This window comes from Spea bombifrons, chromosome 5 (assembly GCF_027358695.1).
Source record: "Spea bombifrons isolate aSpeBom1 chromosome 5, aSpeBom1.2.pri, whole genome shotgun sequence".
In the NCBI taxonomy this organism is placed as follows: domain Eukaryota; kingdom Metazoa; phylum Chordata; class Amphibia; order Anura; family Pelobatidae; genus Spea; species Spea bombifrons.
Genome location: NC_071091.1, coordinates 50,253,347 through 50,270,586, shown reverse-complemented (window position 1 = coordinate 50,270,586; position 17,240 = coordinate 50,253,347). Strand labels below are relative to the sequence as shown.

The following is a 17,240-nucleotide window of genomic DNA, read 5'->3' as shown; positions in this document are numbered from 1 at the left end:
CCTCCAACACATTAATAAGGTTTTGGTAGCAGTATAAACTAGACTTGTGCATTTGTATTCGGGCAAACATGAAAGCGAAGACGAAGGGTGCGTTTTCATTGTTCAGCCCAAAAACCGAACATACGAACATGGCGGCGGCAAAATGTATACGAAGACGACGACACACAACACAAAGAATCTTCGTGTTCATCTTCATTTACTAATCTCCCTGGTCCCTTCCCAATCAAGCCAACCTTATCTACACAACATCACAGGGGTTAACGGGAGAGGAAATCCGTAGGTTTGCTGTCAGGGGTGACCTATGGATTTCCGCTGCCGTCAACCCCTGCGATGCTGCGTAGATAACGAGATCGGAAATCCATAGGCCACCCGTCAGGAGTTAAAGACCTTTAACACTTGGAGCGGGGAGACAGGCCATGTTCACCGTCAAGAGTTAAAGGGCCGTGCAAGCGACTCTATTGGTTGATGCCAGAGGACACATGCAGGCGACCAGTAGACTCACTCGCACGGCCCTTTAACTCCTGACGGCGCAATTTGGCCTGGGAAGACCATGGTCTCCCTGCTTCAAGAGTTAAAGGTCCGTACAAGCGACTCTATTGGTCGTTCGTACGGACCTTTAACTCTTGGGAGAGAAGAGACCAGTGGTCTCTCCTGGCCAAGTTGTGGCACCAGGATTTTAAAAGTCTGTATGAGTGAGGGGGCTCGTCTGCCATCAAACAATGAAGTACAGGTGCACTTTATTGGCTGATGGCAGAGGAGGCCCCTGCAAGCGACCAATAGAGTTGTACGGACATTTAAAATCCTGGTGCCAAAGCTGCTGCGTAGTGTGTACCACGTTAACCCTGTTTTAACCCCTTCTCCAGATATATCAAAAAACGAACACAAAGAATGTACACGAATATTTGCCCGAAACGAACACAGGAACGGGCGAATATTCTTGGAATATGAAGATTTTTCCCCCACGAAGATGAAGAGTTGGCCAGTGCCAAAGTCTCATATAAACTATGTAGGAGGTGAGAGCAGGTTCTCCCTATTGAGAGTGTGCCATATCTCCCCTTGCACGTCTCTCTTGCACTTCTCTGCTCTCTAATATATATATATATATATATATATATATATATATATATATATATATATATATATAGTGAGATATTTATTATATTTAGAATACAGCATTTATATATATATATATATATATATATATATATATATATATATATATATATATATACTGTATATATAGAGTATAGAATACATCTGATACTGATAAATCAATACATTAAATTTAAGTTACTAATTATTTCATAAATATTAGTTGCTAAATAAAGTATAACACCATACAGTGAGAGACATAAATGCACACACATACTATCAGCGCACACTAACACTATATTACATTAATACTATACAGGGCCGGCCCAAGACATAGTGCCGCCTGGGGCGAAGTTTGAAATGCCCCCCCCCTGCCGACGCCACTGCTCATTATCTACCCTTCCTCTCCCTACCTTCTCATTATCTACCTTCCTCTCTCTACCTTCTCATTATCTACCCCTATCCCTCCCTCCCTATTATCTACCCCCATCCCTCCCTCCCTATTATCTACCCCCATCCCTCCCTCCCTATTATCTACCCTATCTCTCCCCCTTTTGTACTTCACTTACCTTCCAGCAGTCCTGCGGAGAAAGTCTCCCTGCTCTGCCGCGGTGCGCGCTGCTTCACCGCTGAACTCCGGAAATTACATCATATTCCGGCGCTCAGCATTACAGGCCGGCACCGAGACCGAGCTAGAGGGTTCTCCTCCGCCTCAAAAAACCCCCCCAAAAAAACAGGTGCTTGGGGCGGGAAAGTGCCGCCTCTTCAAAAGTGCCGCCTGGAGCAATTGTCCCACTCTGATACTAGATACTTTTTTGCCCCACTGTACACACAGTGACTAACACTATAGCACACACACACATACATACATACAGTGCTGCTGTCAGTATGAAAAGCAATATTTATGTGTATTTGTTAGGAGGTGGGAGATGTTCTCCAAATATTCTGCAAATTTAAAAATGAAATTGAAATTGTGAGTGGTACAGATTCCCATGAAAAATGTATGAAGAATAATGCAAAAACTGAACAGTATTGCTATAAGACTTTCTATTTATTTTGACTTCCTGTGGAGCCTGCAAAAAAGTTTTCCACTTGGCAAATGTCAAAGCTGGGTTCTAGAGAAACATAGCCCTTATAAACTGCTTATCTATACACGGAACACTAAAGTAGTACTGATGTACAGACATACTCCCAACATTTCATCTAGTCAAAGAAGCCAATTTTGTGGTTAAACTTTCACTCTTCACCACAACATGTTATATGATCTAATGGCCTATTTAAAGCTCTTTATGTAATTGTGCAAACAATCTATAAAAAGATTTGAGAATTTTAGCTAGACAAATTGATTTATGAATTTCCTGTTGCCAGTGTTTTAAAATAAATTCTCTGAAATGTTTTAAATAGTCCTAACAAGTTACATACAGCATAGCTGGACACCTACACTTTATGTGGTAGAAAAAAAATATTATTATTATTATTATATGAACGAATAATCAAATCCATAATAAGTAGTAGAGGACAGAAACCTTGTCCGATTTATACACTATATGTGTATCTTTCAAACCATTTAATATCACTGATATACTGTATGATTAAAGGGATGTGGTTCCTAAAGAAGGACTAACTCTCCAAAACATGAGAGAACATACTGCCCAGGTTGTAGCCTGGCACAACTAGCCAATTAATAGAGCAGCCGAAATACAATCAGTATGGAATCTTTGGCCCTGGGTGCACGGGAAATGCATACATATGCTAACCCTCTATCCTTCTCCATCTTACTTTCTCAGACCTGTCTGCGCTGCATGCAAGCTGCCCGCCTATCTCACTCAGGGTCATGCAATGCTGGAGCCTGGATGCCATGTGCCTTTGGAACTTGCCTCAATGTCCTCTATCGCCAAGCAGAGGGGGGGCGACCATGCCTGATACACCTCCTCGGCGCTTGGAAGTTATTTGTAATTGTCACGGCCACCTGGGGCCAGTGATTTATTGAGCCCTGCAATAGAATATTTCAGAGACTGACACCTTATGGAGAAAAGGGTTTCATTAAGCAAGCAGCGTGAAAGGAGTACAAGGTCTGTTCATATAGATCTTTGTTTCAGCACTGAGCGCAGGGATATGGCATTATATCTCGCACCTCAGCATCAGTTGCCGACACACAGTGCAAGGGGGCACTGAAGCAGAGGTCTGAATGAACGGACCTCATGCTTCCCACATTTTGGGCCAGTTACAGGGGATCCATGATCTCCCCAATTAGCCCTGCTCCTCCAGCGGTGGGCACCCCTCTGATTATGATTCTGGGCTGCCTAGGACGCCTGGTACACTGTCCCTGATACCAAAATTCACTGGTGCTTGTGGTATGAATGAGATAAGAGGCACATTTCCTAACATTTATAATGGGTTACGAGAGGCACCTGTTTCAGGGGGTTTCGGAGGCATGGCTAAGGAGTCAGACTTTACTGAGACTTTTATGTAACCTTTTGACTTGGAAACTTTTTTACAAGTAATTTATTTGGACGATGAATATCTTTTATTTCCACAATTTGTATATATATATATATATATATATATATATATATATATATATATATATACTATATACATTACTCAGACTTTTACGCCTGTAAGAAGCCAAAAAGAACACCGTGAGCTGCTCAATAAGCAGGTCATCAGGACAGAGGCACTTGAGTCCCTCAAGCATGGACACTTCCTTTAGTGTTTTTGCAGTTAAGTAATGGAAATATATTGTCCAGAAAGGAAGCACAACCGAGTGTGCCACAATATATACACAATGCACCCCTACTTATTCAGTGCCTAGAGGGCAGTTAGGAGTATTTGGGGATAGGGGCAAATATAAAGTGTTGTTTACGGCTTGCATTCCAGAGAGATAGTGAAGTGAGAAGCACAACTGAGCAGCAGATGAAAATCAATGGGATAAAAAGATTAGTCTGGCATACGTGTACAGAATAGATTGAAGAGAAGGTCAGTTAGTAGGGAGTTTCAATCATCTATACAAATTTATATGGATATAAAAGGGAATTCATGAATATTTTAATAGTGTCATGTGTCAAGTAAGGATGAATTGGAGAGAGATTTTCCATGTGAAAGCAGCGGGATTTGGTAAGGGGATAAGAAGAGGAGGAGTCAAGAGGAGTCAAGTGTAATAACAAGGCAGAAAATTTGAGCTCTTGGTCAAATTGTGGCATTTTAAAGGTGATAAACTGTAGATATCAGAGGTTGGAAATAGAAGAGATAGATGAATGGCCAGTAGCTCAGTCTTTGACATGTAGCTTCTGGTAGTAGTATGTTCCCTGGTGTCAATAATTGCAGTTGTAAGTGAGGTGGTCAAAGGGGCTATTGGTCAAAAGACAGAGAAACCAGGATTGCAGCCACTCAAATGCTAGATTTCCTCTGCCTGCATTGTTCATGGTTTTGCCTTTAACCATAGAGCACAAAGTTAATCTGAGACTTTCTAATCAATACTACTGATTAATTGTACATTAAGCTAATGGCATTAAAAGAATCCTGAAAAGATTATCGTACTAAATACCTTTGTTCTCACTAAATTTGAAGCCATAAGCAAATTGCATTAAAAAAAACTGAATTACAAACAATATACCAATAAAGAGTGTATATAACATTGTATTACACAATCTGGAAACACTTGTTTTTTTAAACACATATTTTCATCAACATTAGAATTTAGGATTCTAATAATGTAGCTGTACAAATAAAAATAGATGGAAAAAAAACAGGAATGTATATTTTGCTTAGTAGAATGTTGTCTGATTACTGGAAAATATAAATTATGCTGGCATGATAATTACATCTATAAATACCAACCTAACCAAAATAGAGCTCATCCAGAATCCAAACATCTAATTAGCGTATTTAGCGGTGAGTATGTAAAATAAGAACTTAAGCATTTCTGTGTCAGCACACTCACATTTAGGGAGTTGCCTTTAAATTAAAGTATGAGCAACAATTTCTATTTGGTTTATGTTTTTTTTTTTAATGGGATAAAAGATGCTTAGATTAGACACAGTTTACACATAGTTTACATAGTGTAAGCTAGATATCTTTTACATATTTATGTGTATAACAGATTTAACCGGAACATTTTTAAACATGTAATAACCTTTTTAATGTATAAACTTAAAAAGAAACATGGCTGAGAAGGCTATGTGTATTTGAGCATGTGACACTGATTTCAACAAAGGAACAAGTAAGGACCAAACTTGGTTGGAAATTGCAAACATTTCAACAGACAGATGTATTTGACTTGACTGTATTTGCGAGGCTCCACTGGATATCAAGATATAATATTACTATTTTACCCATGCTTGTGAAAAGCTGAAAGCTGAGTCTGACTCTTGAGTCTAAGACTGTTCTAGTGTGTATCAATGTTAGGAATGAATGACATTAATTCATAAACCTTCCATTCTATAGTGCTGCCACCATCATGTCCCTCCCAATGACAGTTTTGAGAGCATCTCCACACTGCAGTGGGGAGAATATTAACCTGCCATTTGAAAGACATTTACTGGAGGGCAGCTTATGATTTTCACTTAATACATATTATGGTGTCCACCACAGAGACTGTTTGACCAGTCTGTACTCAAGTGGTTCTTCATTTCTGACTAGGTTCAAATATCAAGCATTTAAGGAGTTAACCATGTCAGCTTCTAGACCACACTTGTCTGATATTATGGCAAATACAATACCAATTTGTACACATGCACCATGCAGCTTCATCTTATGTAGAAAGAGCAAATGATGATATGCTGTTGTGACTTTTAACTCCTCCATGACCAGGAGATTTCCCTAACTTAAAGACTGGACCTTTATTTTCATTTTTTTACCATATGTTTTACCATATTCCACTTTTCTGTGACATTTGTCAGCGGTTCAGCAAATGGGGAGTCCAGACACAAAACTCTTTCCAGCCCTTGCCCATCATTAGGGAACCCTTTCAGCGGGTTGCAGTTGACGCAATGGGACCCTTGGCAAATCCGGTAAGAAGAATATCCTCACCGTGGTGGACTTTGCTACCCATTACCCAGAAGCGGTGGCTCAATCCAAGATCAATGCAGAGACCATAGCAGATGTTTTGGTAACTATGTTTAACAAGGTCGGCTTCCTAACCGAGGCACTATTTGATCAAGGATCCCAGTTCACATAAAAACTCTTACAACAGGTTCGGCAGCGCTATGGAATAAAATTCCTTATCCACCACCCTCAAAACAAATGTGCTCTGTGAAGGTGAAACATGTGCCCTGGGTGCACAGGGAGCTTCCACATCTACTTTTTGCTTACCAGGAAGTATCTCAGGAGTCCGCAGGTTATTTGCCTTTTGAGTTTTTATTTTGGTGGTGGATTCCAGATATCCTCTGGGAATATTGGGAGGGAAAGTGTGACCCAAAGTTAACTCTTGTGGTTACTCATGTAGTAGAGATGCATAAGAAGCTAAAAGCTTTACTGAGATTACCTCACGCTTATTTCCGGAATGCACAGGGTCAGCAGAAAAGAAACTAAAATAGCTGAGCCCGGCCTCGTAAGTTTTTTTTTTGTATGGCAGCGAATGCTGGCACTCCAGCCAACCCAGTATAATAGACTTCAGACAGTCTGGAAGGGCTCCAACCAACTAGTAGAGAAACTGGGCAACACCACATACTGTATGGGATTGCTTGTGTGACCAGAGCCAGATTAGGAAGGTTTGTTATTATTATCTTTTATTTATATAGCGCTAACAATTTACTAATGCTCTGAAAAAATACTATGAATGCGCTGAGGAGCTGTTAGCTATTTGTGCCCCTTTCATACCAAAGGCAGAAGAAAAGGCCATCCCGATCCCCAGAAAGCAACCAGGATCACTACAGACCCTGGCCAGCTCCAACTAGGAGGATAATTAAGCCCTAGCAATGAGAACAGATCCATTACATCATTCACAAATGGACAGTCATATTTAATTCCTGCCCCAGCGTCACTAACCTTCCCTGGCATTGATTTGACACTGCAACTAACACTGAAAAGGAAACCTAATGAGATGCTCAAATTGCAGGTTACTGAGCCCCCTGACAGCCCCTGGGCCTCTACAGTAGTCTTAGTGCCCAAAAAAGACAGGACCATTTTGTTCTGCGTAAGTTACCAGAGGCTAAACGACAAGTAAGTTACTGATGCCCACCCCATGCCTAGGGTAATGAGCGCCTAAATAAGTTAGCCAAAGCAGGCGGCAGGGAAAGGAGGAGAGAGAGGGGCGCCGAGAGGTCCCACATGAAAAGGTTTTTAGCAACCGCTCTGCCCCCTTTGTCTCCTCAGCTCCCTACCACTGCCCTGACTGTGGTGGTGGGAGCTCGAGGCCTCTGACGCGGTGCGGTGCTTCATGATGAGCGCCGGAATATGATGTCATATTCCGAGGCTCAGCAGTGAAGCTGTGCGTTCCCACCACAGGACTTCACCAGGGTAAGTCAACTGCAAGGGGGGAAGAGGGGGTAGATAGTAAGAAGGGGTAGAGGGGGTGGATAGTAAGAAGGGGGAGAGGGGGGAGATAGTAAGAAGGGGGGAGGGGAGATAGTAAGAAGGGGGAGAGGGGGTAGATAGTAAGAAGGGGGTAGATAGTGAGAAAGGGAGGTTGTAAGAATCTTGAAAGAGAGTGAGAATGAGTAAGAGAATTCATGAATTAATGTGTGGATGAATTGTGTGAATGCGTGAGGATGAATGAATTGGTATGTGGATGAATTTTGTGAATGTGTGAGAGAATAAATGAATTAATGTGTGGATGAATTGTGTATGGGAGAGAGGACCTTTCAAAGTCACAGTAGAGTCAGGAGGGAAGACTGCACTGACTCTCACAGTCTTCCCCTAATCTGCAGTCACTGTGGAATTTTTTTTTTTGGTGTGGGAGCGGAGGGAGTGATTGCATGCTAGTGTGCATGGAGGGAGTGCAAAGGAAATAACTGCCTAGGGTTCAATTTTAATGTTTTTGTTACAAACATTGCACTGTTACCTGCCTTTTTTCCTATATTTAATGTATTTAAAGTACATTATTGTTACCAGTTATATAGTATTGTGCTTGTTTGCACTTGCACATAAATAATCTCAAATTAAAACTAGATTTATTCCCTTTCTTTTTTGTCGAGGGGGGCGCCAGAGAACTAGTCCGCACAGGGTGCCTTAACACCTAAGGCCGGCCCTACTATCTATTGTTCCACATAGGAAGATCATGGGGATGCTATTTTGGGGAGGATCCAGAACACCAGTATGCCATTCTGCCAGGCTAAATGGCAGATCAGTTCCCTGGATATAGGGTAGGTAGCAGGAAACAGAGACCAAAACAGACTGGTGCCCAAAAAGTACTGGCACTCGTAGGGAACAAGGTTATTGTAGAAAGTGTATACGTTTTGTAGACTTGAAAAAGAGCGTGTGAATGAGCCCTCATCCAGCTTAAAGTGGCCTCCAGAAGCTCACTAGTACTTGCCCCTCATGACTTTATCAAACGTTTTCTGGTCCATACAGATGCCTCTATGTACAAATTGGGAGCAGTGCTGATCCAAGTCATGACCAAGGGAAAAAACATCCTGTCCTATCCTAGAGTTAGTTTGGGCACTGAAGAGATTTCAGCCTTACCTCTATGGATGGGAGTTTACTGTTCTTATGAACCATAACCCCCTGGCCTGGTTGAATATAGTTTCTGGGGATAACGGACGGTTGTTAAGCTGAAGCTTAGCCCTCCAAAGTACAACTTTGCTGTTCAGCAATAGGACATTTAGCTGGGCCATGGTCCTGCTTGTAAGCGACTATTATCGTTAAAATCCTTGTTATATTTTTGTTGTTTGCCTGCATGTAACCTCTGTAGGACAATAGGTAACTTCCCGATTGGTCCTCAGATTTGAATTGGTCATTTTGAAGGGACATACGCCTGTCATGTCCAAGTATCATTGGGTGGCTTTTCCCTATATATTATACCACCTGCTCTGGTTGACTACAGCCACCATGTGGTGATGGAGATCTGCTATTTAAGTGCACTGAAGAATCAGTGCCAGCATCTCTCAATGTCTTGCTTTATAGCAGGTTGTAGAGAACTGGATCATTTTCTCTCGTGTAAGAGAGTACCAGAATATGCTCTCCAAAATGACATAATGAACACAAACAGATGAACTGATAAACAGACAAAGATGCAAACATACATCCAAGCATCTGTTTTGCCCATAATAAGTGTCCCTGCCTACAACTAATATTATGATTTATGATCCTTTCTATCAGAAACAAAATAAATAAAATAAACATCTCCATCTCCAAGAATCACTTTGTATTTCTATGGATGCTGTCACTTTACGTCCATTTTTCTATGTGCTTATGGAAATTTTAACTGAGTTGTGCATCATTACTAAAACAGATGTCAGTCTGATTCTATGTCTTGTTAGAGAATATAGTTTTAAATGCCATAATAAGCACTTAGTGTGTACAAATATATCAGTAATGTATGTTTTATACTTCATCATACATTTATTTTACCACTTTGCACACGACTTCAAATGTATTCATCAAAATATGTGAAGTAGCCTCTTGGTGGTGGAGCTATAGCCTTTCTGAGCTGAAAGACGCCAATACGGAGCTATAATAGAACATGACCACCACACGTGACTTACAGAACCTACATTATTGTTGCACCTCCAGCAGATGTTGGAGCAAGCGTGATATATATATGTGTTAGTTTGGTAGGCACCAGGTACCACAGAAAGTCCAAGTTTTGAGGTACCAAAGGGTACTTGGAATGAGTGATCCTGGTGTCCGGTGATGTGTAGGAGGAAGCCATATCAAATCCAAGAGTTGATAAGGAGCAGAGAAATCAGACTCCAGAGTGGAGTTTCTACGACTTTGTAGGCCGAAAGTAATTGTGCTACACCAATGACTTTATAATAGAGTATTGCATTTGGTAGTGCAAGTTTGGGCAGTTGGAAGGTATTGGCAACTATCTTGGGCTTTTTTTTTTGCCACACAAACGTGTTGAAAGCCTTGAGGGTTGTTGGGGGGATATTTATCGGAAGCGTTCAAAACAAATACATAAGACAGGGTAGTGCTGCCATTTTTTCTGGTGCTATTCAAATGTTGTCCATGTTTGAATTGTCGTTTTGCCATAATAAATAAGGAAGTGTAAGACTTTGTGCGTTGTATACCCAGATAAATTAAGGAGTGTCTCCTCCAGTCAATTTCCAACTGCCTTGAGGAAAATTAATAGGTAAAGGTTAAGTTTTGTATGTGTTAATTTTATAATATGAAATAGAGCCATACAAATATAATAGCTGCATGAGCTGAGGAAGCAATTGAGCTGGGTTGGAGAGACTAAGAAAACTATCATCAACCAAAAAATGTTGTGTATGGATGTGAGCACCCACCGTCAGACACGATATGAGTGGGCTTGTTTTTAGTTTGACTGCGAGGGGGTCCAAGGCCAAGATGAAGGGTGAAAGTGGGCACCCCTGACGGGTTCCATTAGATGTATGAAATGGATCTGAGTAAATCCTGAGCCACTCTAGCTGGGGAGTTGTATAATCCTGATATAGCAGTAAAAAATGGAAGAGGAATGTGGTAGGGTTTAAGTGAGCCCCTTAATGTTCATGGAAAAATAGTTAAAGTTGTAATGAAATAATAACTGATATATGCTTTGAAGTAATATGTCATCCATATATAATGACATCACTTAGCTCACTTTATTATTTTTTATTATAATTATTTATATTATCATTAATGAATGACATGGTTTCTCACTCCCCTCCCCAAGATCCCCCTGTGATCTCCATGCAGGTCCTCACAGACGTGCATAGAGATCGCAGCGTCACTGCTTCCGGGTAACGTCAGCAGTGACGCAACCCGGAAGGGAATGCGCGATCGGGGAGTTTAAAATGTAACAGCTTTCCGGCTTTCATGCCAGAAGCTGTTATATCAGATCAGACAGCAGAAAGCCGGCAATCTCCCGTGCAGCGGCAGGGATGTGTCCCTGGTGCTGCAAGAAGGGCTGGACATACCGGTACGCCCATAGGGGATTGAAGAGGTTGGTTTCCCTAAGACAGGCACAACAGAACAAAAATCAAAAAAACTAAATCCTTGCTCTTATGAGTGCTAACTAAACAAAGTTCTCCAATCTAATTGCGGATGAACGGCTTATCCATTACCAACAAAAACAGGCTACATGTAATAGCAGCAATCAATAATTCAGCAGCTCTCTCCCTCTGCTTTCAGGGAGCCAAATGATCTCTGCTTAGGTCAGGAGGCTATTTAACTGCCTCTCCCATTAATTAGTAAATGCAGGTAAGTACCAATGAGAGTGTGCTGGAATCCTCAGACTGGATTCCCACCTCCGGTTCCTCTGCTGCTCATAAACTGAGGAGTTGAGCACTGGCCCCCCCTACTCTCCAAGTGCTCCACCCCAGGGACCCAAAAACAGACAATTTATCATTGAAGCAAAATTCCAAACATCTCCCTGGGGCTGGTAAAAAAAAACTACTGAGGGTAGCCACCCTGCAAAATATAAGGTGATATATACACTCCCTCTATTATTGACCCATGCTTTCTGTCACAATATATACATTATCATTATGCATAAAAACGTTAATGCAGCATGCCTATTAAGCTGCATTACAATGAAAAAAGTAACTTGTTGAGAGATGAGTAAAGCCTAGATTCAGTTTCCAACTGAGCATGCATGTCTACCATCTGCCAGAATAATAAACATAATCTTTCATGAAAAAAGTTCTGCCTCTCTTAATTTGTTATATGCTGTATAACAATGAATTGGAGTTCATTTGGAATTAAGTGACTTTTGTAATCCAAAACATTAGCTAAATGTGTTCAAAAACATTCAAGATAAAATGGTGTTCTTAAACCAATAGTCAATGTCCCAGCACAGATCAGCATTCAAGTGTATTCCTACAATTGGGAACATTTTGAAAATCAGTAATCTGCATCCAGATCTAGGGTGTATTTTCAAACAATGACTGGACTGGTTTAAAATTAGCCCTAGCAATATAAGAATAGTGGCTGATATATCGCAGACATGAAGCCACCTGCTAGATACCAATAGCCGCATGCTGTAAAAGTGTAACCAACAAGATATTGCTTGTTAAATCATTACTTTTGTCCTAGGGGGTGGCAGAAGCTATCAGGCACTGGGCATTTGCCTGGTGGGCACAATGGCCAGTTCAAACATTTCAGCTCCCTGACTATAATGGGTATTATGAAGGGTCAACTTCTGTTATTTTCCGTTGTACAAAGATAGCCCTTTATAATACATATTTAAATCAGATAGATGATTTTTAAGAAATCTTCCCATCCTGCACAGTAATATGCATGACTTACTTTGGTCACTCATAACACTAGATCTTATCTGGTTCTTATCTTCAATCAAATTCTGTGTTTCTAATCCTACTCACCCCATGGGTTTGGCCACATTAAAGTTTTAGACAGAAAAACATTTTCAATGAAGATGATAGACCACATAAATAAAAGAAGTAAAGATTTTTTATACACACAATAGAATTCTTAACGTATGATGCGGGTCAGAAAACATGTTTTCCTGTTTCCATATTATGGACTATGTTATTAATTTAAGAGCATACATTACTTACCCTTGTAAGTGATAGTGGGGTGTTCAGCTTTGTGGCAGTAAGAATCATCTGGTACTTTCACTGCTTGTATTCCAAATGCCCTACGCATTGTGTAAGCCAACACAAATAGCCAAATGCAACTCGCAAAGGCCATGATTTACCAAAGCACTCCGTAGTCTTTTAATATGAAAAACGTCTTGTATTCATCTATGTAAAGGCTCTGGACCTAGAAAAAAATAAACAAGGTAGGTAATCTCAAAAGTGTGTGCTGTTCATTCCTTTCTCAATTAAATTAAATATATGAGATACTGTCATTCATTCACATTGCTCATGCAGCTATACTAGCTCAACATGTACTCCACAGATGGTGATAAACACCATCAACACAAGTTTTTGAGAGAAAAAAACTGAAGAGGGCTATTAGCCATTCATTGGCCAAACCACATTAACTGTGCTTTTTTGACTATATCTACTTCATGCCCTGAGAACTACAAAGACACAAGATTCAGATCTGTCTATTCTTGCTGATGGACTGAAAACCTCAGATAAAATTTGCATGGGAAATATAAGATCTACTTTCACTTTAAATATATCTTATTTTATTTTACACCTCCGTCATCTGCATTCTTATTTAAATACACTTTTTCAGATAGACACTTAAATAAACCATTATATATCTTTTATCTAAATAAACCACATGTCACTAGTGATCTGGATATCATCTTTATAGTTAAATAGCAACTTTGCAGCTGTTTCGTGTTATAAATCCATAACTTCTGTTTTAAATTACTTAGGCTTCATTCCATAATACAGATTTACAGTATAATTCAGTTTGTGGCATTTATGTCTTTATGCCCTTAAAAGTAGAAGTCTACCGTATCTGCACCTTACTCTATTAGTCTAATCAGTCATTTACATGCATACACAAAATACCTAAAAATGTAGTCAAAGATAAACAAATTAAAGTACATCTTCATATTACTGGTTCCTTGTTGGAGCTATGATGAGGGCTTCACAAAGACATTGTAGGTGAATTAGTACATTCAGACAAAAAATAAATGCTTGATAATTTCTATGAAGTAGAAACTAGAATAATTCAACAAATATTAAAATAACTTAAGTTACAATATGGACATTATTAAATAATTCTACTGGTAAACAGTCTGTATATCAGATAAGTGACTTGGGCAGAAATAAAAAGAAAATAGACTAGATTATTATTTACACTTAGGTAATATTAATTTGTCGGTACATTACTTTATATTAGAGAAAGATTATTTAATATAGGTTATGTTTAGCTGACTAACCATAGAAGATATTGTTGAGGATGAAAGAAAAAATAAAATAATTTAATCTAGCTGCAAAAGTAGTTACTAAAGCACACATTTCAGAAAAGTCAATATCACGCTGATGTATCGTATATAAAATTAATAAATAAAAGCAAATGGTAGCACCGTTCATAAAATTACAACATTTTACTGACCTAGCAAACAGTTGACAAAGCTGAAAGTATGATCAATATCACTTCAAAACAAAATAATCAAGAACTTGTCTTTTCCCTTTTGTATTTTTCCACAATGCAATATAATTCTACTGTACACAGTTTATGTACGGCATTCAATATTAGAACCAAAGCAGATTTTACATGAATGAGAAAAAAATGATCTTCATATCTGCTGCAGGTACCAGATAAACAATATTGTGACATATGTTTAAATCCCTAGTATTTTAATCTGGTTCGTCTCTTTCCCTATTTAACACGTATAGACATTTTAAAGAGTAATGCTGACTATAAATTAATTGCCGTTTTCAAATGTTACCCTTTTTTTGTGTGCATGCCTTGTGATGTCTTACTACTATGAAACATAATTTTGTAAGAAAAATGTATAAACTGAAATGGAGGAAGCGTATATATAAAAAAAAAATTCTATAAAATTCACAAAAAAGAGTAGAAGAGAAAAGAGGAATCCAGCTCGACTGCTTATACACTAGCATTTAAGCAACCTTTTTTTTTTTTTAAGATAGAATGGAAATGTATTATATAGAATATCAGAAAATGCAATTTTAAATAATTTTTAAGTAAAATATAGAAATTCATATCCTGATTATAATAATATTAATAGTTCACCATTTATGTAGCATCTGATATGGTACATGCCATGACAAATTCAAACTGGGGGACTGAGTAAAAACAGGTACATAAAATCAGTAGTGTATTAAGGTTTTCTGCTGCCCTAGGCCTGACTAAACTCAGTGCCCCTAATCTAAATTTGGCCCAACTTCCTGCCCAGGACACACCTCTTCCACTGTAAATCTCACCCTTTCTTTTTTGGCCCACTCCTCCTCTTTAGGCTCCCCTTTTATCTTTGAGCTCCACCTCTTACTCAATGTATATAAAGTGAAGGGTCATATCAAAATGACTGCGGTTGTGTTAAAACACTGCATAAAGATGCTTATTGATTGGTTTTATGAAACTCACTTAAATATATAATCCTACCTGGAAGTACCGCTTCTTCGATTCAGCAGGTCAACACCCGAAGTTAATAGGTTGACAATTTTGAATATTACCCATGTTATGGTGTCTTTAAAACAAAATCTTTGTATCCTGCTTGGTGGAATTGGATGCTATTCTCTAAGAGAGAAGCCTACACAAGTTTTGTCTTCTTTCGGCACAGAAGCCAGAAGTAACAAGTTATTTTTCTTATTTTTCCATTATTATCTTTGCATGGATATTTGTTGCATACACAGTACCTACCTTTTTTCACAGCATGGTTACCTCTTCCTGTTTTTTATCTCTGTGTGTGTTTGTTATCTCTGTGGTAGATACATTTTACCTGTAGATGCCATCACTTCTCTATATGAAATTTCAGTTTTGAACATTGCCCTTGGTAATCATTTTGTGTATACAGGACGTTTGCATGGAGGATCCTACTGCTGCCACCAATGTAACAGGTTCACCAAGAGAGCAGTTGTCGCTCCCAGAGATCACCCTGATATATCCTCCTTATGTCCCCAAAATCACTTCCAGCACCAGTCAGCATGCACACCTTGGAACCCTGCTATGTGTACCCAATAGGTAGGCACAACTACCTTGAATTGAGTGCAGCAAAAATTAACATTTTATTGAACAGAATATAGCATATTTATCCACAGAAACACCAAGACACCAGTCAGGTTTTAAACAGAACAAAAGGGCCCAGTCACATCAGTACATAATTGAATTACATCACACAAGATTAAGAACAATTATAAAATGAACTAACTTAAGGTGCAGGGAAACAATGACTATGGAAGGGGCCTTCTATGGTGTGAGCAGAGTTTATGCCTTTCCACTCTACAGTTTAGTACAAGATTGGATGGGTACTTTTGTATATACTGCATTTGCAAAATGTTTGCATTTCATTAGCATCATAAACAATATACCTACCAGTCTACTACGTTCTTAATATCATTTGCACTATGTTGCATTAGTTTATATTAGTATGACATTATTTATAGAGTTATAACTTTGAAGGGATTGTAATGAGCAATAAAATATACAAATGTATTATTTCTGTGATCTTTGGGATATTCAGATCCAGCTTTTATACAGAACAGTTAGATGGTGGCTAGATTATATGTTTTTTCATCTTAGATTTTCTGTCTTCCATTGTATTTATGCTATGATGCATTAGTGTGGACATGGAGACACTTGTAGAATGTGATCTCTGGTATCTGTAGGATACAATATCATCTGCTCTTAGGACTTGCTTTGGGGTTGATATGATCATAGGGACACTGGTTTGAAACATCTGTGTTTATGGGCTCAGCTTTACTATGAATGAACTTTATGGATGCTAGTGCATTAATTTGGTGTGTAGATTGGCTCATTCTCATGATCACTTAATGTTTTATTTGTATATTCTACGAGAGGACAGCAGTGTGAAAATATTTAACTTTAAGAATACAGGGTCATATTTGTTTTGCCCACTGACTAATTATATGGTGATAGCCAATTAGTGTTGAATAGGACTGATAAGTATTCATGGGCGATTTGGTCGGTGTAAGCCTACATAAGGCTGGGACTAACTTTTAAGGCTAGACTATGAGTAAGTTAGAGAAAAAATCAATCAATACGGGAAGATTTTTTTTACCTGGTCAGATAAATACAATCTATACATGCTGGTGTTACAGCTTTACTGTATTTCTAGCAGACACAATTATAAATAAAAAATAACATAAACATATGCTAACATGCCATACAAGTTACGCCAACATATTTCCACAAACTGAATAAGAAAAGCCATTGTAAATTCCAAATCTTGGACATAGGCACAGGTTCAAAGAGATAAATAATGATTAAGAGAAAGTAAAATGAAACACATTTCAATCTGACCGCAGAATCTAAAAGAGAAAGCAATGAAGGATGAGATTATAGCCAAAAAAAGAGTACTGGTTTTCATTTGCTTACATTTTGAAAGAATACGAGCACCTGTAGCAAAGGAATAACAGCAAACGTGTCAAAGGCAGAAATTACTCTCTGGCACAATTTCAACCTCTGTGTAATAA

At 38.9% G+C, this 17,240-nt stretch overlaps 1 protein-coding gene across 1 annotated transcript in view; it reads right to left on the bottom strand.

Moving 5' to 3' along the window:
- The window catches only part of SEMA5A (semaphorin 5A), a 148,528-nt gene that overhangs the window by 79,294 nt on the left and 51,994 nt on the right, over nt 1-17,240 (bottom strand). The window contains exon 3 of the mRNA XM_053466346.1: nt 12,714-12,918. Coding sequence (XP_053322321.1) covers nt 12,714-12,846 — 133 coding nt within the window. The 5' untranslated portion in view covers nt 12,847-12,918. The remainder of the gene's footprint in view (nt 1-12,713; nt 12,919-17,240) is intronic.